General features: G+C 34.6%; 1 protein-coding gene across 1 annotated transcript; it reads right to left on the bottom strand.

Annotated features, from left to right (window-relative positions):
- Positions 1-620: 620 nt before the first annotated feature.
- Positions 621-25,404, bottom strand: LOC140172077 (uncharacterized). The gene is made up of 8 exons (XM_072195425.1): positions 25,398-25,404; positions 24,496-24,585; positions 17,673-17,815; positions 15,371-15,655; positions 4,251-4,499; positions 1,915-2,062; positions 1,312-1,359; positions 621-679 (listed from the first exon to the last, which is right to left on the bottom strand). Exons 1-8 carry the CDS (start codon positions 25,402-25,404, stop codon positions 621-623), a joined length of 1,029 nt encoding a protein of 342 aa, XP_072051526.1.
- Between the last annotated feature and the right edge of the window lie 751 nt (positions 25,405-26,155).

Raw genomic sequence — 26,155 nt, 5'->3', positions numbered from 1 at the left:
ATGACGTGCTATCTTATAGTCTGTCTACATGTAGGGATCACTCACTTACTTTTCAAATCTGAACATGGAGGCTTATAGTTGAGTTAGTTCCTCTGCACATGCATTTTAGTACACAGTAACCATGGTAAGCTATCCCTTGTAAATCTCACACCTTAAGTGACTAAGTATAGTATGTGCACACTAAAGGTCAGCAACATTAAGCGTTTTAGCTTTTGCGGCTTTAAAATCATAAATTTTGGTCATGCATTTAACAATAGTATCCACTTATTTCAAACCTAACAAGAGCACCAATTGGTACATTGGCCTAATTTGAATTGAACATTCACAGAAATGCATTATTTGCTCTGAACAAGTTCAGGTGAGACAAAAAAGTAGCCTTCGTCTTCTTACTGTGTTAAGTGTAATTATTTGCATGTGTAATTTTTCACGTTTTGCCGATTTTTAACTACTTCGTTTTCGCTTGTTTTAAAATTAGCAATTTTTATATTTTTTTTACCTAGACCTGTGCAAAAAGAATTGTGTTTTTATTTTTGCGATAGCTGTGAGCGCATAAAGCTCACGGTTCCTTCCTTTCCAGGTACATTCTGTTTATACATGCATAGCAACCCTATTCCAAGTTACTAACATTGCGGAGTATCAGTATCAGATGGTAAAATCAATTCTGGGAACTCTTCGGCATCTTAAAAGATTGAAAAGTCATAAAATTATCACTTTCATATATGCTCTATATATTGAATCACATTATTCCTATTAAAACAGTCTAAAGATGTGACAAATGATCTTTGGATTTTCACTTGTAAAAGAAAAGTTACCCTTCTTTTGTGATATGATAAAGATTACAGTACTTAAAAGAATATATCAAATAAATTTTAAAGTTGTTTGCTGAAAATGCTGATACCCAATACATATACTCAACAGTGGCAGTGTATCTTGCTTGCCAATTAAAAAGAGTCAAGTCCAAAATGAAAGTCCCATCATCTTTAAGGCAGTGGTTGTGAAAAGTTAGCTAATATATGTAAAATCTAAATTCTCACAAGCTGTTATAATCTTCACTCTTACTGATCTTAATTTTAGCAGTACCATAATGGGGTCAAAAAGACATCTTCAGAAAACAACTTTTGATTTCTTTATCAAATCTTTTGATGTCATGCATCTGCTTACACTCAAAAACACCAGGCAAAATACTTTTGCCACTGGCATCGTTTCAGAAAACATCATGTGATTTACTGAGGATGTGACAGACATCATTGAATTTACCAACTCACAATAAATTTGCTAAAAATTCCATTCAAGTTATGATGTTATTCTTACTTGATTGCAGAAGACTATGTATAATTACTTCTTGCTTCAGCTCCCGTGCTGCATTTAAAAAAACCACAAAAACAAAGAGAATGTATGTTAGTAGATGACAAGATGTTTTGTTTTATGGCAGTGTGAATAAGCAATTGTCATCACATTCTGAAATAAATTTGATGCATTAAAATTTGTATATCATACGCACAATGTGACAACATAATTAACTTTCAAATAATATTATAGTTTCAGGTAATTCTTGCTGTACTCAATATATATTTGTCACACAATCAGGGTCAAACTGTTTGTTTGATCACTGACATTGACAATTTTTAATATGTCATGTACATGTAAAGATGTCCAAAAGAATGGGACCAGTTTAGTTGTTCGAAGGAGCTCCCCATGAAACCAATTTGTAGGATGTGAATAAAACAAAATACAAAATAAAATTTAATGAAATTAACTATACATCTAATATAATATAATGTTGTGAAACTCACGAGTATTCAGTTGCCTTTCCAGAGGTCTATACTTCGACAATGAATCTTTGGATAGCTTGCACTTGGTAAATGTGGTCTTTTTAATTATAGCAACATAACATAGTTGTGAATTTAAACATACCTTCATCTCTAGGTTCAGAGGCAGCTGTTGTCTCCTTTACTAGATGCAGAATCTCTGGACAGCAAGTGAGAATTGTTCCACTTTTCATGTAAACGTGAATTATTCGTCCAAAATTCACATTGATTATCTCCCCTTCATTCCTTCTTTCCTGGAATAAAGTATTAACAAGCTGCCTCTTCTCAAAACTGACTGCAAGCTATATACATTTTTTGTACATGTACAGGTATAGGTTTCCTGTACAAGGGACCTACAGCTTAACGTCCCCTCCAAAGGAGGCAATTCTGTCATGGTTCATTTACCCAACTCTAAATACACCATGGGAGAGGGAAGTCTGAATTTAATATACAGATGTTGCTAATTAAATTGAGATGTTATTTTTTCCCAAGCCAATACCACAGCAACTTTTCCACCACTAGGAATCCAACCCCGGCCCCTCAGTTTGCACAAGAAGCAAAAATTCTGACCACTGAGAAATTTTTGGCGAGCCGAAAGGGGAGGGCAAGCAATTTTTGGCAAGCGGGGGAGCAAAGCTTAGGAAAACAATACTGAAACGCTTACATAATACAAATTTCTCTGCTCGCTGCGCTTGCAACATGTATCTAGACCATTTAAGATTTGCAGGGGGGCTCAGCTCATAATTATTGCACAGCCCCTGAGCCATGCTCGCTTCAATATCGGCACTATCACAATTATAATATTACTATCATCAACAACTAGATCCACTGCTCGTTGCTGGAAAGGGGAAAAATGAACTTAATTTATCGCGTTTATTTTGTATTTGACCCCATTTGACCTTTGACCCATGATCCACATCTGCCTACTTGATTTACATCAATGCTGCGAAGATGGACTACCATACTCGTTTATTAGATCAAGAGATATCGCATACCAATTTCATCCTATTTGACTTTTGACCCATTACATGACCCACTTCCAAACTCAACCACTGCCAACTTGAGATACTTCTATGCTGCGAAGATGGACACTCGTACTGGCTTTCACGGGATATCGCATTGACATGTTTTATAGCAATTTAACCTATTTGACCCCATATAACTTTTGACCCATGACCCACCTCCTAACTCAACCAACACCTAAATCTGTGCTGTGAAGATGGACATGCACCCATACTACAGGTAAAATAAGCATTTTTGGCCAAGCTTGAACATGCACGTTGCGTCCATGTAACGTACTAAGCGTGCACGCAATATAAGGCACGTGTATACTATACAAATATATACTGCCATGAGAGGTTCTGGTTAAAACTATGGGCCCGAGGTGAGATCAATAGTACTATTTTCCTGAGGCGCAGCCCGAAAAGTAAAATAGTATTAATTGATCTCAACGAGGGACCATAGTTTTAACCAGAACTTCGATTAAAGGCAGTATATATTTGTTTTATATACTTCATTAATATATTCTTTGTTCATTGATTGGTTAAAAGTAAATTATTTGACGTTTGGACTATCCAGCTTCTATCCTGAGTAAACAGCACAACCAATTTAAGCAATATTTTGCCCTTCAAAAAATCGAATAGGCTAAAATCGGGCTAACCAATTACAGCAACGCGAAATCACGCTATGGCAGTTTCGCGTGCGTGAACTGTTCCGTCAAGATAGAAAACGCGCAGACGCGAAGGCATGGTCAAAAGTACTATTTACGGCTTGGAGTTACTATTTACGGCTCATCCGGGACATTGAAAATACAATTTACAATGTACGGCTTAGAGGTACTATTTACGGATAGTAGTACTGATGGTAGAACTATTTTTAGTCATGTGATCCACTTTTAACCAATCAATGAACAAGAATATATTAATGAAGTATATACTTTCTTCTGTACCATGCTATCTACGCGTGTGTTTATCGTGGAGCCACTAGCGTTCATAATGTTCTAGTTTGGCCAAGAATTACTTAATATACCTGTAGCTTAGGCAATGGAAACAAATTAGTTTGATCTTTCGATCGAACATCAATGCTTGGTCGATCCATATTATGTATGAAATCAGTTAATTAACCATTGTTAATTGTTATAACTAAACAATGTTTGCCTGTATTGATATTAACCACTATAAATTGAGCATTCATTTTGGTTAATTAGTGGTTAGTTCATTAATAATAAACATCAAAGCAGCATCGATGGTTGATCCAAAGATCGAACAAATTTGTTTCTGGTGCCTTAAATCAAGAAATAATGTGTTGACAAGGTAGGGGTGTCTACATGACAGATGCATCCCCACACATACGGACGCCTAGCATTCCTATATATAGCCTCCTTTGCCAATTCTTGGCGGGGGATTAATTATACTAATCATAAATACACATGCTAGTACATACATTTAAAACGTTGTCATCAAAAACTATCCCGTATGTTTTGTAATGAGTTTTCAACTCCTCTAGACCCATGTGCTTGATCTTCACAATATCTCCTCTTTGGTAACATCTTTCTGGTTCTAATGATACACTTCGATCAACTTTCTCCAGCAGATTTGGGTTGACGTAGAACATGTATCCACTTGACATCTTTACGAGTAACGTCTTCTTGTTGTCCATTTTTCCTAAGACAGTACAAAGCTGTCCTTGAAGCTGTAATAACAATAAAAAAAAAATGAGGCTTCAGTTTATGGACCAACATAAAAAAAGTTGGATCTTTGACATACTGTTTTGACAAAAAGCAATCATCGCATCATGATGACTATGCATGGAGACGTGCGTTTTTGCCTTTTTGGTGTGATGTATATGTTTGTGGAACATGTAGGGAAGGATGACTTGGCTACCAGAATGGAAAAATTTGCAAAAGTACCAGTACGTCTAGCGGGTAACAAGTTGTGACAAGTGCCTTCAAGTAAAATGAAATAAAGTACTTAAAGGAGTTTTTCCTGATCCTAGCATCCTCTTTTTATGACATTTTTTAGTAAATATCCACGAAAAAAAACCTTATTTTCAAAATTTAAGTTGATTCTGAATTTGCGTTTGCAAGTTATGCATGATTATGTGTATTACACTGCTCCATATACCAGAACGAAATTCAAATTTTTCGTATCTTTGCTAAAGGAATTAATCTGCAAGAAATTGTTTGTACACAAACATTATGTCAAGTCAGCCTACGTCACCAAGTCAAGTCAACCACGCACAATCACCACCAAACACAGAAAATGTGAGCTATTCGGACTCTGACTCGGACTTTGCTAAAATTCCAAAAACTAGAAACACTAAAACAGCAAGAGGACAGAGAAAAATAGAGCCTAGGGGAAGGAGGAATAAGAGAAAGTAGCTTACTCATAACTACCACATAATGAATTGTATTGTATATTTAAGATTTGTATTATAAATTGTTGATATGTCTAGTAATTCTATTGATTTTTGTTTATCTTGCTCAAAGAAGGGCCATGCTAATCAGAACATAACTAAATGTACGAAATGTAAAGATACTGTTAACAAAGGTATTGGTGCCAATTGTACAACTGATCTAAACCTATCAAGATTTGATAAGATGATATTTGACCCTCTTAAATATCAAAACGATGTTATTGATGATTCAGATGGGGATGAATTTAAATGTAGAACGTGTACTTATATGATGCCTGATCAATTTAGCACAAGTACCCTAGCATCTAAAGATAATAACTTCTCTATATTAAACGTCAATACTAGAAGTCTAAGTAAAAATTTTGAAAAGCTAAAAGAGTGTATTAAATCAACTAAACACGATTTCACGATAATTGGATTATCAGAAACCCATTTTAAAAACAAACCACATGATTATTATAAGTTAACTGGTTACAATACAGAATATGTTAACAGAATAGATCGTGAAAAAGGTGGTGTTTGTTTATACGTATCTGAAAATGTAAAATATAAGCTGCGAAAAGATCTGTCAAATGCAACTTCCAACTATGAAGCTTGCTTCATAGAAATTGATCAAGAAAATGACAAAAATATTATTGTTGGAGTTTTGTACAGAGCATATACGTCAATCGACAGTTTTATTCAAGACATAAATCCAACTTTTGAGAAAATTGCAAATGAGAATAAAACATGCTATGTGATGGGAGCTTTTAATATAGATTTATTGAAAGAAGACACTTGTAGGCCTACACGTGATTATATCAATATGGTGTTTTCCTATTCATTCATCCCCACAATTTTTAAGCCAACCAGAATAACAAATCTTAACTAACAATCAAGATGCGGTCAATTCAGCTATTCTTATAACGGACATAAGTGACCATTTTCCCACTGTTTTAGTTTGAAATTCAATCAAAAACTAATCACAAGAAACAGTCAAGTACAACTTATAAGAGAATATTCAGTGACGGAAATATTAGATTGTTTAAACATAAACTGTCTCAAGTGAAATGGCATGAAGAATTTGACGGTATTGATGTAAATGATGATTATGACAAATGTATTAATATTTTTAAAAACTTATATGAGGAGTGTCTTCCTCTTACGAAATACACTCCAATAGGAGGAAGGATCCATTGTCCCCATGGATAACAAAAGGATTATTAAAGAGTATAAATGTTAAAAACAAACTGTATAAAGAATACAAGAGGTGTCCAAATAAGAGAAAGTTCACCAAATTTAAAGAATACAGAAATAAATTGCATACCTTGATAAGGAAATCTAAGAGAAATTATTATGATGATAAGTTTCTGAAGGCGAAAGACAATATTAAAAAAACTTGGACAACTATTAATAGTATACTACAACCATGGCCAAAATGTGTTGGGACACTTATGGAAAACGTACACTATAGTATGACCTTATTTCCGTTATTATTAACGTGATAAAGTGGAGGTTTCTTTGGTGTCAAGCCTAAACACTTTCCTAACACCCCAGCCCTCCCCTTTCCCCACCAATCAATGTTGGGTGCCACAAGGCTCGTGTGACCAAAAAAGTCGAATTCAACATTGATCGGGGAGTGGGGGCTTATTTACATTACCCTATCAAACCGTCCCAACACTTATGGCCAGCATTGTCTCTAAGGTACAAAAAATCAAATTTTAAAATGTGTGTTTTGGCCCATATCTCCTCAACCATAGCTTGGATTTTCATCAAATTTTACATGAAAACGGAGAAACTATTTATCTTTTCACTTATATAAAAATTATTGCATTTTCCTCATGTGATTTAGGGATACGGTCGCGTTTTATACGCAATATCATGTATTTTACAGTGCGTTCTGAACATTATTAGCCTATGCCAACTACGTATTTTGCGTAAAATGACGTTTTATTTTGAAAGAGTAGTGATTTAATCGCCAGAAATACATGATATTTGTTGACAGGAATTGATTGAAGTCTTTTAAAAGAGTGATTTTGGGAAAAAAAATTTTTAGACAAAAAACAAACAAACTTTAATCATTTTCATCGTTTGCATCAAAAACGTATGTGGTATTTTTAGTATATCGTGTAAATATAATCATAGTCGGCAGGAGTAGGCTTAAATTACATTTTATGACTGAAATTTATTAAAGCGCTTTCAAAGAAACTTATAGTAAGTAAAGAAAGTAAAATATAGGTAGACAAACAGAAAAAAAGAAGGACGGACATTGGCAAAAATTAATAGAGCAGCGAATATAATATGATGAAGGATATTGTAAAATAATAACAAAAAGAAAAGAAAAAGAAATCTAAATAAATTCAGGGGCTCGAACCCGTGTCCACTGCGCCTGTGGCAGATGCCGTATCCATTGCTCCACAGAGCTGTGTAACTTCAACAGGCTTAAACTATAATATAATGCTATTCAACATGCATGTATATAAATATCGCTCTACACGATATACAGTCCAAAAAAATACATTTTTCGGCATTTGTTTCATTAACTGAATATTTATCATATAGCAGGTGTTGGCTGACATTGTGCTCCACATTTAGTTCAGTTTTTGTCCGGGATAAATGACTACGGGACAAAATCGGACGGTATACACGTCTTTAAAGAGTAAAGAATTTAAATATAATATTACTTTCTTTTTTTTCTTTTTACAAGCGTGTATATCGTTCGTTTTTGTCCCAAAATCATTTTACCCCGGCCCAAAACTGAAATATATGTGGAGCACAAATGTCAGCCGACACCTGCTATATGATAAATATTCAGTTAATGAAACAAATGCCGTAAAAGTGTGATTTGTTTGACTGTTTATCGTCCGTAGAGCGTATATTTATATACATGCATCTTGAATAGCATTATATTACAGTTTAAGCCTGTTAAAGTAATACAGCTCTGTGGTGCAATGGATATGCATCTGCCACAGGCACAGTGGACACGGGTTCGAGCCCTGAATTTATTTATATATCTTTTTCTTTTCTTTTTGTTATTATTTTACAATATCCTTCATCATATTATATTCGCTGCTCTATTAATATAAAAAATAACATAGCACATAAAAAAGTAATTATCATAATATTACACATAATTTCTAAATTAGAATTTCATCATCTTCAGAAGATAGCAAACATCATTGACTATTCACCTTCATATCCTATTAGACTAGTCGAGTTTCTGCTGAGTAATAGAAGTCTTAGGTGCGTTGTTTTAAAGTTAAAAACAGTCTCTATGTTTTTAAAGTCAATTGGCATGATTGGGGTAGGCTGAATCAACAAACGTGGATACCATCAACAATTGTAATGTTTGACATTATAATTTGCATAAAAACAAAATAACCGCCAAAATCATCAAATTAATATTTAAAACTCTGATAACTTTGGTAGTCATTTTGTTTGATGCAAATTAGCAGGTCAAAGCATATAAATTATTTTTGGTATCCGTGATTCATGAACTCAGCATACCCAAACTGACTTTTCATAGATACCACTTTAAACAAAAATGCACCTTGATGGCTTATGCCCTTTCCAAGAAATTCGACTAGTCTATTACAGGCATAGGCACACCTTTTGGATCCAATGATGATGATTATGATGATGATGATAATGATGATGATGATGATGATGATGATCACCACCATCATCATCATCAGCAGCAGCATCATAAAGACCTAATAATTGTATTTATTTCCTTATTAAACATATTTATAACTCGCATTATACCATTATGCATAAAGCTGAAACCCTAATGCACGGCGATAGGTCATTTAGATAATACAATGCCTCAGTGAACCGCTCAATAATTCGATTCTTCATTGACATTTGTACACGGAAGGTGATTTCGGTCACGGTATGCCGGCTATAATAAAAGAGAATCACTACTATCTCTTTATTTAGATTACGATTGCATACCGTGGGTTCCAGACTTTCTTACACTTTTAGAATATATTTTCTTCAAAAAGGCCTGGAATACCGTTCTTCTATAGCCAATAAGACAATTTTCATGTCCTAAAAGCAGCGGGTTAGTTTAAACACTTTTATTAACTTCGCAATAGCTTTTATGCCCCAAAATACTTCGTAATGTTACTTGATGAACCTATTAGCTCACTTGATAAGGCGTCTGTCTTATGCTCAAAAAGAATGAGTTCGATTCCTAACGATTTAAAAATTTTATTTTTTTGGGGTTTTTTTTTTTTTTTTTTTGCTTTCTTATTAAAATTACCAATTTCTCACTTTTCTGTTGAAATGAAAATATGTAGGATTCTTATTTTCATAAATAACATCACAAATAAAAGCAGAGTGTCAACTGAGCTAACACACAGTACTTTTTCATCCATTATTGTATGTAATCGAAATTAATGCTAACAAGTTGATTTACTCCGTTGCTTCATTTGTTGCTTCATTTGTGGTAGACTGCTGTAAATTGGGAAAACAAGTGTGCATGGGTTCGATTCCTTTATTTGTTTTTTGATCACGAGATGTTGTGATAACTTTTATTTTCTTCTATAGCTGTAATGTAACATTTTAATTGGTGGAAACAATAATTTTCCATTTTAAAACCCAAGTTTTTGACAGTTAAAGTGACGAATAGTGAACTTAGACAGGGCCAAAATATCGTTTTAAGACATTTTAAGTGACCAGTCCCTAAATTTCAAATGTAGCCATCCAAATTTTTTTTGTTAAAGCCACATGATAAGATCTCTAACTGCTCAAAATTTGGTGTCAATATCATATTTACTTTTTGAGTTATAAGCAAAAAACTGAAATTAGATGATTTTTTTTTCAACTTTTCAAATACAACCATGGCCAAAATGTGTTGGGACACTTATGGAAAACGTACACTATAGTATGACCTTATTTCCGTTATTATTAACGTGATAAAGTGGAGGTTTCTTTGGTGTCAAGCCTAAACACTTTCCTAACACCCCAGCCCTCCCCCTTCCCCACCAATCAATGTTGGGTGCCACAAGGCTCGTGTGACCAAAAAAAGTCGAATTCAACATTGATCGGGGGAGTGGGGGGCTTATTTACATTACCCTATCAAACCGTCCCAACACTTATGGCCAGCATTGTAGGTCGAAAAAAGGTCTCTAAAGTTCAGTCATGCTTCAAAAACTGCTCAAACGATATAACGACTGACCCCAAAACCATAGCTAATAAATTTAATGATTTTTTGTTAATATTGGACCAGAACTTGCGCCTGATATAAAACATGATGGTAAACATTTCTATGAATATCTAGAGAATCCAGAACAAAACAGCGATACTTACCTCCTGTACTACAGGAAGAAATTATCAAAATCATCAACCAATTTGATCAATCAAAAAGTCCTGGCTATGATGACATTGGAAATTTTATTATAAAGAAGGTTGCAAAGGAAGTTAGTACACCTCTTGCTATGATTATGAACTTATCAATAACCACTGGTATAGTCCCTGATCATTTAAAGATTGCAAAGGTAATACCCATTTATAAAAAAGAAGACCCAGAATTATATTCAAATTATCGACCTGTGTCAATTCTTCCGTGTTTTTCCAAAATTTTGGAAAGCGTTATTTTTGATAGATGTGTCAATTATATGGATAAAAACAATATACTAAATGACAAACAATTTGGTTTTAGAAAAAACCATTCAACTGGTATGGCTATTACTGAACTTGTTGACAAAATAAACAGTGCAGTAGAAAGCTCCAAAACTACAGTTGGTATTTATCTAGATTTGTCAAAAGCATTTGACACGATAGACCATCATATATTACTTTATAAGCTGGAACATTATGGCTTCAGAGGAATTGTACTTGATTGGTTTAGAAGCTATTTGTCAAATAGGAAACAATTTGTCAATGACAACGCTCATAGCCCAGAACTCAAACAAATAAGGTGCGGTGTTCCTCAAGGGTCAATATTGGGGCCATTGTTATTTATCTTGTACATCAATGATATTATTTATACTTCATCAATTTTGGATTTCGTACTTTTGCGGATGACACTACTATTCTTTTTTCACATAAAAATATTAACTCCAAAGTAAATCTGATCAATTCGAATTAAGGAAGTTACAAATTGGTTTCGAGCTAATAAGCTCTCGCTGAATGCGAGCAAAACAAACTATATGGTACTTGGAACTCAACACCAAACAAATAGACCATTTGAAGCACTAAATATTGAACTGGATGGAACAAGCTTAACAAGAGTAAATAAAACCAAATTTCTTGGAGTTCAAATTGATGAAAACTTAACATGGAAGGACCAAATAGGGAGTTTCAATGACAATATCCAGAAATATTGGAATTATTAATAAACTGAAACATTTTGTACCAAGACATGTATTGTATACCCTTTATTGTACACTTGTTCTACCATATGTAAACTATGGCATTATAGCGTGGGGAAACGCATGTAAAACACATTTGGATCGAATTTTTAAACTTCAAAAACGTGCTGTTAGGAATATATGTAAAACTAGTTTTAGGCACCATAGCAGACCATTATTCATTGATCTAAATATATTGAATGTATATGAATCTTATAAATTGGAACTTGGTGTACTTATGTACAAACATATTAATGATGACTTGCCAAACATATTCAAGGAATACTTTTGTAAAAGACATGAAATTCATAGCCACAAAACTAGGAAAAACGATGATTATGATATCCAGAAAAGAAAAACAAACTTTGCGAGCAAAGGTGTCAGGACATCAGGGCCTTCCCTTTGGAATGACCTTCCTCTCGAAAAAAAAAAATGCTATGAATGTTAAAACTTTCAGAAATCAATTTAAGAAATATTTATTGCATCAAACTTGGTTGTAATTTCATGTACATGCTTCTTTAGAGTGATTAATGTCTTAATTTATCTACAAATTGTGTATGCTAATTCTATATTTATACATTAATGCTTATGTCATTTCAATGATGTTATATTCATTGTGGTGACATAAACATTATTTAAATCATGTTTGTTTATATTATGTATTAGGGGATGATCACTTCTGGCCTTCATGGCCTTTTGATCATCTCCTCCATGTCATTTTACTCGTCTTTTTTTTTTTTTTTTTTTTTTTATATATTCTTGCTTGTTGTTTAATGTTGTTGTTAATGTAGATGATGTGGAAAATAAAGACTTATTGAATAGCCAGAGGTTTCCAGTGATATAAAAATCTCAACTTTTTTTGAGAAAAGTGGGAGGATGATGCTGTGGATCACGACATGCCCTTTTAAAGTAACATTTGTTACTTTAAAACTGGGTATGAATATAGTAGGATGATCCAAGTGTAATAATGACTTGTCACTTTACCTCAGGCCCAGGGATAAGGCGGACCCATTACTCTTCGTAAAAGAAATAGCAGACGTCGAAGGTGGGAGGGGCATTGTGAAAACAATACTCCCTGACGTAGATATCGAAATTTTGATTTGGACGAATCGCGACTGAGTGCAATTAATGAATTCGACCAAAAGACGAATCGTATACTTAACTGTACAAATCAGGTTGATGTGTAGTATTGTATAGCTGAAAACCCCGAATTTTCTATATTAAGTGTCCTATACTATTATATTTGATACCAATGGATAGCTATAGGTGTCTTATCTATCCAGTCATGCCAATATAAGTACAAACATTCTCCACGTGATATCGCTATGGCTTAATAATGTGAGTGCGCCCTCGTAAAATCCCAAAAATGGTATGCAAAATATAGGCGAATATTGTTATTTCTGCTTTAAAATTTTCGGGTTTTGCTAAATATTACAGGGACGACTATTTTATAACTTATATATCAAATGTAAAGTCTACAGCTTTTAACAATCAGTAATTTCTACATGAAAGCCCCAATTCAAGAATGCGTGCTATGGTTTACACGTAGTTGAATGCGTATTCGACCTTGTATACAACTATTTGCGCAGCGGTAGAGACATTTTGGATTCAGCATAGAGCCGAATAGCTGTAAATTCCCGTTTTGAGGGATGATATCGATTGTTTCAGAACATCTAATTATTGCAAATAATTCGTGCACATTCACTGCTATAATATACATTTCAAATGAGTGCTCAAGAATGTTCTCAATTTTTGGAAGGACCAATGGAATGGTACCAATATTTTCAAACGCCGTTTACTCAGAACAGCAATTTTGCGTATTCGGCACTCTGCCGTGTTCATAACGATATGAAGTCCTTTAATACGTTGCCATTTGTTTTGTTCCAGTTGTGGTATCATTGGCTAGAGAATATAATCACACCAGCTTTAACAGTATATATGGTCATGTTTTTTGAGGTGGGCACCCAAAAAAGGTGGAGCTGTCACATTTTCCAAAATATTTTCTCTTCTTATTCTTATATTTTTGCTAAAATCCATCATGAAGAAATGGTTTTGGTCTTATTTTGAAGATAAATTATTAATTAAATGAAATAATAACAAATACAGTTGAACAAATCAATTAATTAATTTCAACAGCTTAATTAAGTTAATTAGTCAGGGGTGGAGCCGGAAGCGGAGGAGCCGGAAGCGGAGGAGCTCTGTGTAATTCCAATGGGAAGTTGGTGTTCATTTTAAAATCTATGCACTTTGTTGCCTCAGTAGGAGTAAAAATGCATTTGCATGATGTTAATTTTATTATTTAACTTTCTATAACTATAATTAGCTAGTTAATCTTAATAAATTTAGTAATTAAGGATTTAACAAGCTTTTAATTAATGCAGTGGAATGTGTGTCATGCAATATAATGGGCTTTAAATTTTGCATGCATTTCATCTGTCATAAATAGATCTTTTAAATTGTTTTATCTTTGAAATATCTATAAAATAAATCTTCTCAAAGGAGATTATTACAGTCAAGGATTTAATCTGATGACATATTGATCTCTGGCTATTGTTAAATAGTTTATTGATGTAGGCTAATTGTGCATGTATATGCCTATTGTACATGTACCATTGTTACAAATTATTCACTGTATATTGATTTTTGGAACACCCTATATGGGAATTGGATATTTATGTGATATTATAGCAATTCTTTAAACTATTTTGAATATATTTTCCAAATTAATGGCACTTGGTGAAATTTTTCATTAAATTAAAAATTAAAAATTAAACTTTTTTCACACCCTGTATTACACAATGGGCTTAACAAATATAGTGCAAACTTTATATTTAATGAAAACACTAATTGTGTTCATTCCAAATATCAAGTTTATTTTCAAATTTAATATACCATGTAGAAATATTGGAGTGGTAAAGAAATGTAATTTTTTATGTATTTTTCAGTGGAATCACCCTGTATATTTTTTTGGCACACCCTGTATATCCACTCAAACTTTACAGATTTGCAATCCTGACAATATATGCTTTCTAAAAATGTATAATTTTACATAGTTTGGGTGAAAACTTTTTGAAATATAATCAGAAATACAAAAAAGGAGTTGATTTTTGGCAAATTGCAAGATGTGACGCAATTGGGTCCCACCTCAAAAAACATGACCATATACAAGAAATGAAACAATTGAATACATGAATCCAAAACCCACCCAAGTCCATGGGAAGTGATTTTGAGAAAAAAACAGTGTATCATTTTAATTCCTTCAGTTTGATTTACCTACTCAATATGGTAAGTTGTACGTGCAAATAAGTGAGTTAAACTGTATTAGGTATGACGATTAGCATTTCAGGGACTTCGTGGGGTTCATTTTAAATTCTGGACTTGGGTGGTTTTTTGAATCATATACTAAGACAATAATGTTGGAATGAGATTACCACTAGTAAGATAATACAAAATAAAGGACACAGTTATGTATAATGTTGATAAGCATTCTGCCATGTAATATAAACCACACACTTTCCTTTATTAAACCCATTTTTTTCCAAAAGTCACTCTCTAGCAATGAATGTGTTACAAGTGGACTTTTGTACATACTGGATTTCAATCAATGTGTTACAAGACTCAAATCATGGAATTGGGTGGTTCTTTCATACATGCTATTTTTCACATGCTCAATAGACACAGAGGATGATTTTGAGTTGTTCTTTCATACATATGACAGGCCTATGTATAGCAACAATTTCCCATGCTTAACTCAATTTAGCCAACGTATGGACTTGGGTGGGTTTTGTATTCATATATTCAATTGCAACTTACCCTTTCCATATATGGTATCCACTCAGCAAGTTTTTCTTGCTCCTGTTTCATTTCAGAAGCTGGCATTCTCCTGAACCTTGCATTTTCACTAGCATTGAAATTAGTTGCAGATTTCTCAACAAGAGTGACACATTTGGGATTCAAAATACATTTGGCCATGCCCATGGCTGTCATCTCAACTTGCATGACTTCGTCTTTTAAAATAGGCTCACGCAGGAAGTTTATCTCAACGTGTAAGTCTCCATCAGGTAAAATATGCAGGATTGTCCCGTCTTTGTCCATGAGCTACAAATGTAAGCGGATTTAAAAGCATTTGACTATCAGTACTTGAATTGCACAAAATAATAATAAACATTCATACTTTCACTAAGCGTTTGATAGTTTTGACCATCCCAACGATGCACATTAAATAGTCCCATTTTGTTTGTTGTGGAGTTACATAGGTTCCCAATCCTCAGTCCCAATCAGTGAGGATGACAAATAATGCAATTATTCAAGTACTTCTCTACCAAATTCAACTTATAGAGACAATGTTTACTGTGCACAAAAAGTATCCGAACACTTAAAATAGTGATAGGCTGTATAATATTGATGTTTCAGACAGGTTAGGGTACCAGCTTATATGATGCAGCTTGTTGTTCCGAGTAATTTGACACCAATTTTATTGAAATCGGCTAAAAATTACGACATACAAGGGGGGGCAGATTTTACCTATATTTTTAGTTTTAAGGGCATTTTGTCACATTAAGGATTATGTAATGCATTTTTGGTATCTACTTGCAAGTGTCAACGAACTTTGTATCACATATGTGACCCCTCGGCACAACTGAGCCCGGATGTCGCCAGTGCCACTATTGAGATATGCTCCATCGAACTTAACAATAAACAATAGGAAACAAAGGATTTATTGACTGTTTTATTGATTTTCACTACTTAAATGTCAAGTACTATAGACATGATATACATCATTTTAAAGCTAATTTCAAGCAGAATATTTTGGTTGAATATCTCAAAAATGATGATTGGCGACATCAGGGCTCAGTTGTGCCGAGGGGTCACATATAATTCAATGGAAGCGTCTCTACACATTTTCAATGGGTACTACGCACAAGTGAAAAAAGCTTGAGAGTTCAAATTTGGACAGATGCTGTTATTTATCAGTAACTTTGATTTGATAATAAGAAATTATGAAATTTCAGTAGGGGGATGCGTAACAGCTATTAGGCTGAACAGGGCCATTTTTCAATCAATTTTTTTAAGGTGTCAAAATGTCAGGAGGATCAGATGCTTCAATTCAGCTGGTACCCTAAGCTTTTTGAAACATCACCCTTATTTTTGAGCTGTACAGCCTATCACTACTTAAAACAGAAAACATATCTTAAAGACACTCAAACTAAATTGCAAAATAAAGTAAACTAGCCTCAAAAAGAAACTTATAATTTTTCACAAGGTCATATCTTAAAATCATGTCCATAAAAATGAACAAAAATTGCACACAGGATTACCTCAATACTCTACTCTAAACACATGTCTGTAACCAAGCAGTTGTCCAACTGACACAACAGTAAAATGCACTGACACGGAACAGCTTCCGGGACCACATTCACAGGCGAATAATTGGAACCCAGCAAAAGAAATCTGTTGGGCTGTGAATGTGGTCCAGGAAGGTGTTCCATGTCAGTGCATTTTGCTGTTGTGTCAGTTGGACAACTGCTTGGTTACTGACATGTGTTTAGAGTAGAGTATTGAAGTAATCATGTGTGTAATTTTTGTTCATTTTTATAGACAGGATTTTAAGATATGACCTTGTGATTGAAAAATTATAAGTTTCTTTTTGAGGCCAGTTTAGTTGATAGATAGAGAATTTTATTCTGTGTACTTTGATACCTCATTCAACACAATGCGACTTTATTCCACTACGCTATACGCATTTGAATGATTAAGGTAGAGTTTCAAATGTGACAAATTTGGATATTTTGTCCTTCATGGCGATTTCTGCTGCCTTTGTTACAGCCTCGTTGCACGCAGCCTGAGAGATCAACATTCACTCCAATGTTCAATATCTGCATGCTTTGTGGGAAAAGTCAATGTAAATATTTGTCACTTTTTTCAAATTGAAATAAAGTCGTATCATGCCGAATGAGGTGTCAACTGCTTTATTTTGTAATTTAGTTTTTTTTAAGTGTGTTGATGAGGTATTAAAAAAGAAAGGTTATCATTTAATGAAGCATCATCAGTGATATATAATTCTGTTAAACAGGATTTTAAATACTTGGGACATTTATCTCCTCACTGTACATACCGCTTCCATCCTTGGATCCCATCCACCATGGTTTTTCTGTAGCCGTTTCATTTGTTTAACATCTAAATTCTTCACGACAACTCTATCACCAACTTGAAAGTTTGTTCCTTCTTCTTTGGACTCTTCACTCTTTTTTGGTAGTGCTGCAAGTAAGAAGTATATTTTGGTAAATAGAGGGAGTATTCTCTATGTTCCAAAGAGGTTGAACCAAAGAGTACCAACTCAGCCACATTTGCATGTTGCTCATGGATGTAAACTTCATGTACCTCCGGATTATGCATTCATGTACCTCCGTATTATTTTGCATTTATCATGTAACACATCATGCCGAAAATGTATGGTAGCCTATTATAAGCACAGCATACACAAATGCTTGTGTTTTAAGACAAAGATGCAAATTATTTTCCGATATTGGCTCTTGCCAACAATTGCTGGAAGCACCCCTCTACAAACCAAAAGGGCGGATTTACCATCGCGTTACATATGGTGCAATTTTGAGTCGGTAATCTTCGAATATGGCCATGTGTTATGAGTTGGGGGTCTCATAGGCTGGAGCCCGGACATTTGCGCAGAATTGTTTGCATAAATGTTGAATAATTTAATTACTTTAGATACCTACATAGGTAAATTATATACCAAATTAAAGCTCTTAGTGAGTGCTTCAAATTGGTACCTTAACTTTTAGTATAGCATGTATGCTTCAAAAGTTATAGCAGCTGAACGAAAAAAATGTCAGGGTGGAGTCGGCCCATGATATGCTGGCCCATGATATGCACTTTTGTGTTAATGTTTGCTCCAGCTTATTTACATGTTGTTTCTTATTTGCTTTTTTGTCCATACATGTAATTAGTAAAATTGCCTAAATATGACAAGCTTGAATACTATTATATTCTGAATGCATAATCTCCCAAGTTTTAGGGTTTTAATTTTAGCCAGGCTGGAGCCGGCTTACAATATGGCTATTCGGGAAATGCCGGCTCAGGATATGTTCTTTTCCGATGAAGCTTGCGAAAACTTATCAGGATTGTATTTCTGATTTGATATACTCTGTCAGATTTAAATATTTAACTTGCAAACATCCTTCTTAATTTACATACATGGTCTTACAATGTAGTAAAAATCCTTTTTGGGGGGGTCTACTCCAGGTATTTTACATGTTCAGTGGCGCATCATGGTTTTCAAGTTTTCTGAAGGGCCAAAGACAAACAAAATTCCTTTTTAGCCAACATTTTGACCCTATGTTACTGTGATTACCCGGTGTGATTATTGTGCAAAACAATGGCAATTGTACACTACATTTAAGACCAAAATTAAGGTGAAAATTTGTGTTTACCGGGCCAATTTTGAATTTTCAGTTTCACACTATGGGGGGGGTGAAATTTTCTTTGGGAAGGGGTTGGTTTTAGGGGTGTTTGAAATTTTCTTTTGTGTGGGGGGGAGTTGAGTTAGCTAACCAACTCATGGCTCAATGGCTCAACCCCCTAACCCCCCTTGGTCTTCAAAATTTCAAAAGACTATGTACATGTATGTAGTTACAGTTACATAAAGTCACTTCAATGTAGGCCTACATCAGTTGAGCATGTGTATTTTTAAAATTAGCACTGACTTGATCTCAGTTTTTGCGATTCTTTGTACCGGTATTGTACCTGTATCTTTCTAACATAAAGTAATTTTGTACAAGACTTTCCCAGGAGATAGTCATTCCAAAAGAAACTGTTTTGCACATTGGGATTGACTTGCAAAACATAGATCTGAAATAATGCAAATCAGCAAAACTTATTATTTTAAATCCTGTTGATGACTGTGATATCGTATGCAAGTGCAACTTACTACATGTAAGTTGTAACTACAAACTTCATATTTTGGACAACAAATTTCAAAATACTGTGAATAACTTGTTGTAATGTTTATAACTTGAATTTGTATACATGTACATATCATTCTTGTACTTTTAATTACTTAATTTGTCTAGACAGCACATGATTTGTTAATTTCATCCAATCAGCACCGTTTTTGAATGGCGCGTTTTAACCCTTGCGCAATTCGAGCACCGTAACATGTGACAAAGTAAAACTATATATTTTCTGAAAGCTTTTGATGTGGGGAATGCGAAAATGAAGTCTATTTTGATGTAGGGTAAGGCATTTTAAAAATAGGACTACTTGATCTTTGGTAATTTTTAAAAAAATTTTCAATTTATAACTTCATATATTTTTCTTAGCACTGCCCCTACATCATAAATAACTGCATTTTTGGATTCCTCATGAAATTTCCTTTCAGAATATGTATACTTTGCCTATAGTAGCATGTCCAGATACTGAAATAATTAATTCTAAACAAAAACTGGCGCGATTTCCCAAAAATATGCAATGTCCGGCAAAAATCCCCCAACTCGAAACGCATGGCCATATATTTTTACTAGGCCCTCAAACTTCTGGGCATTATGTTAAAAATGTATTTCCTTTAACTTTGTCGGGTGAAAGACCTTTGGGCTCACATTACTGAAATGGACATTGAAAGTTCAGCAGATGTCTATTGCCATGGAAACATCACTTTTCAGGTATTGTGAGCAGGATGCTGAATTGGCTGTTAAAGCCTCTTTGTAACATTTGCGGAGGATAACGCCCTCAATATTTTTTAAAATTCTGTTTTTTTACACTATCGTAATTGACTTAATTAAACTAACATACCCTGCAAAAATCAAGACTTCTGGTGCTGTAGTTTTGTGAGATTTGAATAAAGCGCAGGAACCCTCATTTAATTATTACACTGGAAATATTAGTCAAACATGTACATGTTCATAACACAGTACGTACATAGCGTGCAAGATGGTCATACACTACACACATCCAGAGGATGATTTAAGGAAGCCCCGTCATGCACTGTAAAAGTGTTATCACACGAGTTTCAACTGCCACTTTACTTCTCAAATCCCATTGAATTCTGTGCAAAAGATGTTGTTTTAGAATTGTGTGTGTGTCATTATTACTTGGTCGATTTCAGATCAAAAGTGATGTATGCACGAAGGATAATTCACACCTTCTGTAGATAACATAAAATGTGAAATCAACCGACATTTTGAATGTGTTTTTATTGTAAATATATCAGTCCAAATTCAAATTTAACCATGCACGTGTATGCAGTGGTGTCATGTTCACTCACACAGCTGTGCTAACCGCAAGTTGACCCCAGTGGAGTGCTGGGAAGTGCTTAAATCATCCTCTGACACACATCAAAGGACTTTGCCGTACGACCAACGGAGTGACACGCATTGGCGACATCGGCGCTGGTAGTAAATTCCAATTTTCTTTGCTTTACCCAGTGGTGGCGCTACTGGGGAAGCAAGGGGGCACCCCCCCCCACTTTAGAGGCAAACCCCCCCAAAAACGTAAATTTCCATTTTTTGCGGCAATTTTGAGCTAAATTTGTTGATTTAGCCCCTCTGAAATTCACTTTGCCCCAATGCCCCGAAAAAGATCCTGGTGCCGCCACTGGCTTTACCTCAAGTTGTTACTGTATGTTAGGCTCAAAATTAAATGGGGATATCTGACAGTAAAACATTTTATGGAAAAGAAATAAACTATTTTGGGGGAAATTTTACAACATGGCTTTTTAATTGACACTTTAAAAAGTGGTTCAAACAATGTTTTGGTATCAACCAGTACATTTTTTGACCATGGGCTATTCCAGTTGACAATCATACACTGCACAGTGTCGACGCCCTATACGATAAATATAAATTTAATACTCCGTTGGTGAGCGACGGGCGAGTGGTAGTGAGCGACAGGCGAGTGGTATTTCACTGAACGCAAGAAACTGAAGGAGTTCTATCTGATTGGCTAGCAATCGATCGCTTAGGTCGCTCAGTAGTCAACTACAAACTCAAAATGGAGCAAGGTATTCAATTCGATTGAAATCGATTATTCTATTATTGACGTAGATAAAGAGAGTGATAGTGTGTCAATAATGTACATTGTATTGCACCTGGTTTTACATGCATTCCTTTATATAAATATTTTCTCAAAGAGTTGAATATTATCACATTTTTTACAGCGGATTTCAAATGTTTTACATCAAAATTGCAGTTAAACATATCCACAGCAAAATACCGCCCCTCACTAATTAGTTAATTTAATTTCCAGGTAGTTAATTTAAACGAAACCTGTGATTTACGTGACAACAAATAAAATTTTCTTGCAATAGAAATATCATATGGGATACTGATATGGTAGGCCGCAACCGCCACAACGTGGAGCTGCTACGCGTAGCTGACTTTTTGCTCCGTGGAGCCAAATTGACCAATCATGATCATGTTAGAGTTTTTCATTACTCGGAGGTAAAACTGACCAATCAAGTACGACTTACTCATTACGTGAAGCGAATTTATTCATTAAGAATTTGCCAGACGAGCGTCACGTAGTTGCAAGATATCCTCAGTCACGAAAGTTATGATTCAAAAAGTAGTTTATGAAAAGTACGAACCGACTTATTATTGAGATGGACATGCACTCATAAGAAACTCATACCGGGACTCATACAGTATTGTACATAACTATATAGCTAGGCAGTGGTGGTAAACCATGCACAGTTCTGCGATCTGCAGTGTATCGCCGGGAGCCAATTTGTATAACTTGCGCGGTGTGGCCTGCGGGATTCGACCTTCAGCAAACTGCAAACCAGTTCGGATTTACTTTATATACTAGTAGTAGGCCATACATACTGTAGTTACTGTCCGTTTTCCTATACACAATACTCAGTGCGCTCACCATTGACGCGTGACCTCTACAAATAGTGTATGTTAGAAGTATAGGCCATTGCCTAGTTGACGTCACTGTGTAAAAAATAACCGGCCAATATTTAAAGTATTCTCTGAAATTCTAGAAAATATAGTTTTGTAACATGTCCTAAATATTTAGCTAATTTAGGTGTTTGAAAATATTGGTACTTTTGTACCAAAAAATATGAAGAAATTATTTCTAAATCGTGTTAAGTCATTAAGCTTCTCATTTTCAAGAACGCTGGTTAACAATAAGCAGACTATTGTCTCATTTCGTAAACAAAAGCCCACAGTATTGTTACCTTGAGTTCGCTTTATAATCGTTCACCCAACTGAAACTATAATACCAGCTCATTGCTCATTGCACAGGTAAAACAGACAAGTGCAGTGTGTATTTAACCAGAGAAGATATGATGTAACATAGTTGAGCTGTTTTCATTGAGTGTTATCTTGGTTTAATAGCTTTTAATAGGGTTTAAGTCCTTCAAAGGTCGTGGTGAGTTCTACTGTAGACATGACTGCATCATGATTATTTTAAAGTCAACAACATTCAACAATATGATCACCGTGATAGTATGAGAGTATCAGTACCGTGGGTGTCAGTGATCCTGGCCTGACACAATAGACAAACAAACAAACAAACACGCCACAGACATGACACATGCATGCAAGGTAACATTGACTATACACTAATCAAACAATGGTATTGATCCTGTACAACTGGTCGTGGTTTATTTACAATCGATTCATTTAAAATCCCCATAGTAAACATTAATTTTGGCAAGAGTTTTCTCTCTCTGGAACGAGGATGCATCCACTGGCTCCAGCGTAATGAAAAGATCTAACATGATTGGTCAATTTAGCTCCATGAAGGTTAAAAGTAAGCTACGCGTAACAGCTCCACGTTGTGGCGGTTACGGCCAGCCATATATTGATCATGCGAAAATCGTAAAACATAGAATAGAAACAGTGTGGCAGGCTCTCAAAATCTCAAATTGTATGCTTAGCCTGAGTCGCACGGCCTATCTCGAACAAAATCACCATGCGTAGTTGTTGAAAAACGTGAGGATTCATCGTACTATCACAGCAATTTTTAACATGAAGATACATGTATAGGGACGATGACGGTGTGCACTGCCTATGGAAGACAATTCAAGACATGACCTGCATCTCCCACACAGGGGAGTGTAAATTTTAAATGGTGTTACCTGGTCAAGGTCCGCATGCGTGACTGTCACTCTCAGTGCTGCATGATACTAAACGTACACCACGTAGGCCTACGCGCTACGGTAAGGGGGTAAATGATGTTACTCCATGAATGATCTACACCCCCTGTGTGGGATATTAAGGTCATATATCCATATGAAATTTCTACAGTTAAATTTTCAGTGTTCATTTATATCGGAAATGAACACTGAAAATTTAACACAGGAGCACTGAATATCAACCGATATCACACTGCAATGAGCTGGCCTGTTTTTTATGTTATGGAAATTAGTGCCCTGGACGATAACCCATTGCTCATTTATAGCAGAATAGCCACTTGATATCATACCACTGAAAAATACACTGAATTACCACTGAAAACAATTTCAGGGTTTGATTTCTTTTGTTCTGATGATTTTCAGTGTACCCTGTTATTTTCAGTGTGATTTTCAGTATAAAAAATTTCATATTAACTAGGGGTGTATGGATTTTAACTTGAAAAGCCCAATCACATCTTGCGTAGCTAGTTTTGAGACACTACTCTAGTAGAATATTACATAAAATCGTGTCTGCATGAAGACATAACACTCAAAATCATGTCTCTATTCAATTCTTAACATTTTGTAAAGCATGTCATTTGAGGCATATTTGACAGAGACTATTATACCTGAGTATATAAGTCTCAGGTATTTGAGCTGCATCCTGATTTTATGTTTTCAAATGACATATGGAAAGATAATACGTCTAAAGTGAGCATGTGTCCTATATCTCTTCAGGCAAGACACATGGTTTGTTACAAGTTTCTGAAGAAAGCATGAAACATAGTTATGTTTTCCGTACCTGATTCAGATTGTGCTTGACCTAGTAAGGTAGGCATGCTTTCAATGTCTTCGGATGACATAGAGTCTCTTGCCAACTCTTGCGAAGAGGCTGAAAGGAAAATAAATATATAATTATACATAGAATATAGTTGAAACAGGAAAACCAGCAAAAGGAGCATGTCTAAAAATAAGGTTGGATCTCAAAGGAAATGCTAGGCTACATCAGTCTAGCAAAAAAAAATCACCTAAGTCAGAGCTTTTGAATACCTTAGGCTTATTTCAAAAGACAGTATGATGGGAAAATTCCAGGAACGTTATGTGAGGTCACACTCTGCCCTTTATTTTGATATGACATTCCTATTACTATAGGCCATTAGCATCCTGCTACGCATCTAAATACATGTCACATGTGTATTCAATAAAAACAAAACAATTTTGTATTTATTGTATATTATTTTGATGATTTTGTTCAATTTTGACCGAAAAAAAAAGTTAATTTTACATGGTAAAAAATTGAATTTTTAAAAGAATTTAAAATGTTTGAAATAAAAAGTATACCAATGCATTGATATGACTGTGCACATCAAAAGTCATCTTAAAAAATATATTTAAAAAAAAAAAAGCGCAGTGATTTATAGTGCACAGGCTACGCACATGTATGCAAGCACAACGCCTAAACGTTGATCCACAAGCCTCAGCACAATTTTTAAATTTTTTTCCATGCTTTACCATGTAAAATTCACCATTTTTAGTCAAAATTAAACAAAATCACTGAAATAGTGCATTTTCTCTCAAATTTTTGGTCAAAATATACAGATTCAAATTTTTTGTTTAACAAATATTATATACATGTGACATGTATTCTCCACAGCAAATATGTGACCCACTCTGACAAAACTAGGAACAAGTAGCATTTTTTACATTCCATGATTTAAATAAAAATGTACACACTAGACAATAAGCTTTAAAATGATAACAAAATAATATAAATAGCATCAATACTTTTCAAGATATGGATAATTTTGTAAATGGTACCTTGATATGTTTGCCAAATTGCTATTCTGAGTACTAATGGGCCAATTAGTTTCATGTCTTACACAAGATTGAATAGGGACTATAACAGTTCATTGAGTTCAACTGTTATTTATTGTAATAAATAATCTCTTAAAATATAATCTCTTAAAATAAACTTACTTTCAAGGATTTGAAAGTCCACTTAGTCCCACAGTCAAATACCATAAAATTAAGAATTCTGAAATTTCATTTTTTTGGGGGGGAATGTCATCTTAAAAAGCCTATATACCTCAGAAACATGTCTGGCAACTAGTTTTGTTGCGGGTTTTGTTGGAGCTGGTCACACTTTGCGCTATATTTATTTAGTCCAAATTTGGAGAACAAACTAAAAAGACAATTACAGGCATGAGAATGATCTTTCATGAAAAAACCTGAAAAGTTTGAAAAAGCCTGAAAAAGCATGGTATATGAGGCTAAAAAGGCCAAAAATGGGCTGAAATTAAAAGAAAGTGCGGAAATTTGGACAACAAAAAACCAGGAAATCCTGCATAAGCAGGAAAATTCTCATGCCTTCAAAAAAACAAAAACAAAACAATAAAAACATAAAACAACAATTATTTGAGGCTGAACAATAGTTACCAATCATACTGTAATTACATATTACC

The sequence above is a fragment of the Amphiura filiformis genome, chromosome 15 (genome assembly GCF_039555335.1).
Source record: "Amphiura filiformis chromosome 15, Afil_fr2py, whole genome shotgun sequence".
Lineage (NCBI taxonomy): Eukaryota > Metazoa > Echinodermata > Ophiuroidea > Amphilepidida > Amphiuridae > Amphiura > Amphiura filiformis.
Note: the sequence above shows the minus strand (reverse complement) of the source record. Positions and strands in the feature narration are given on the sequence as shown.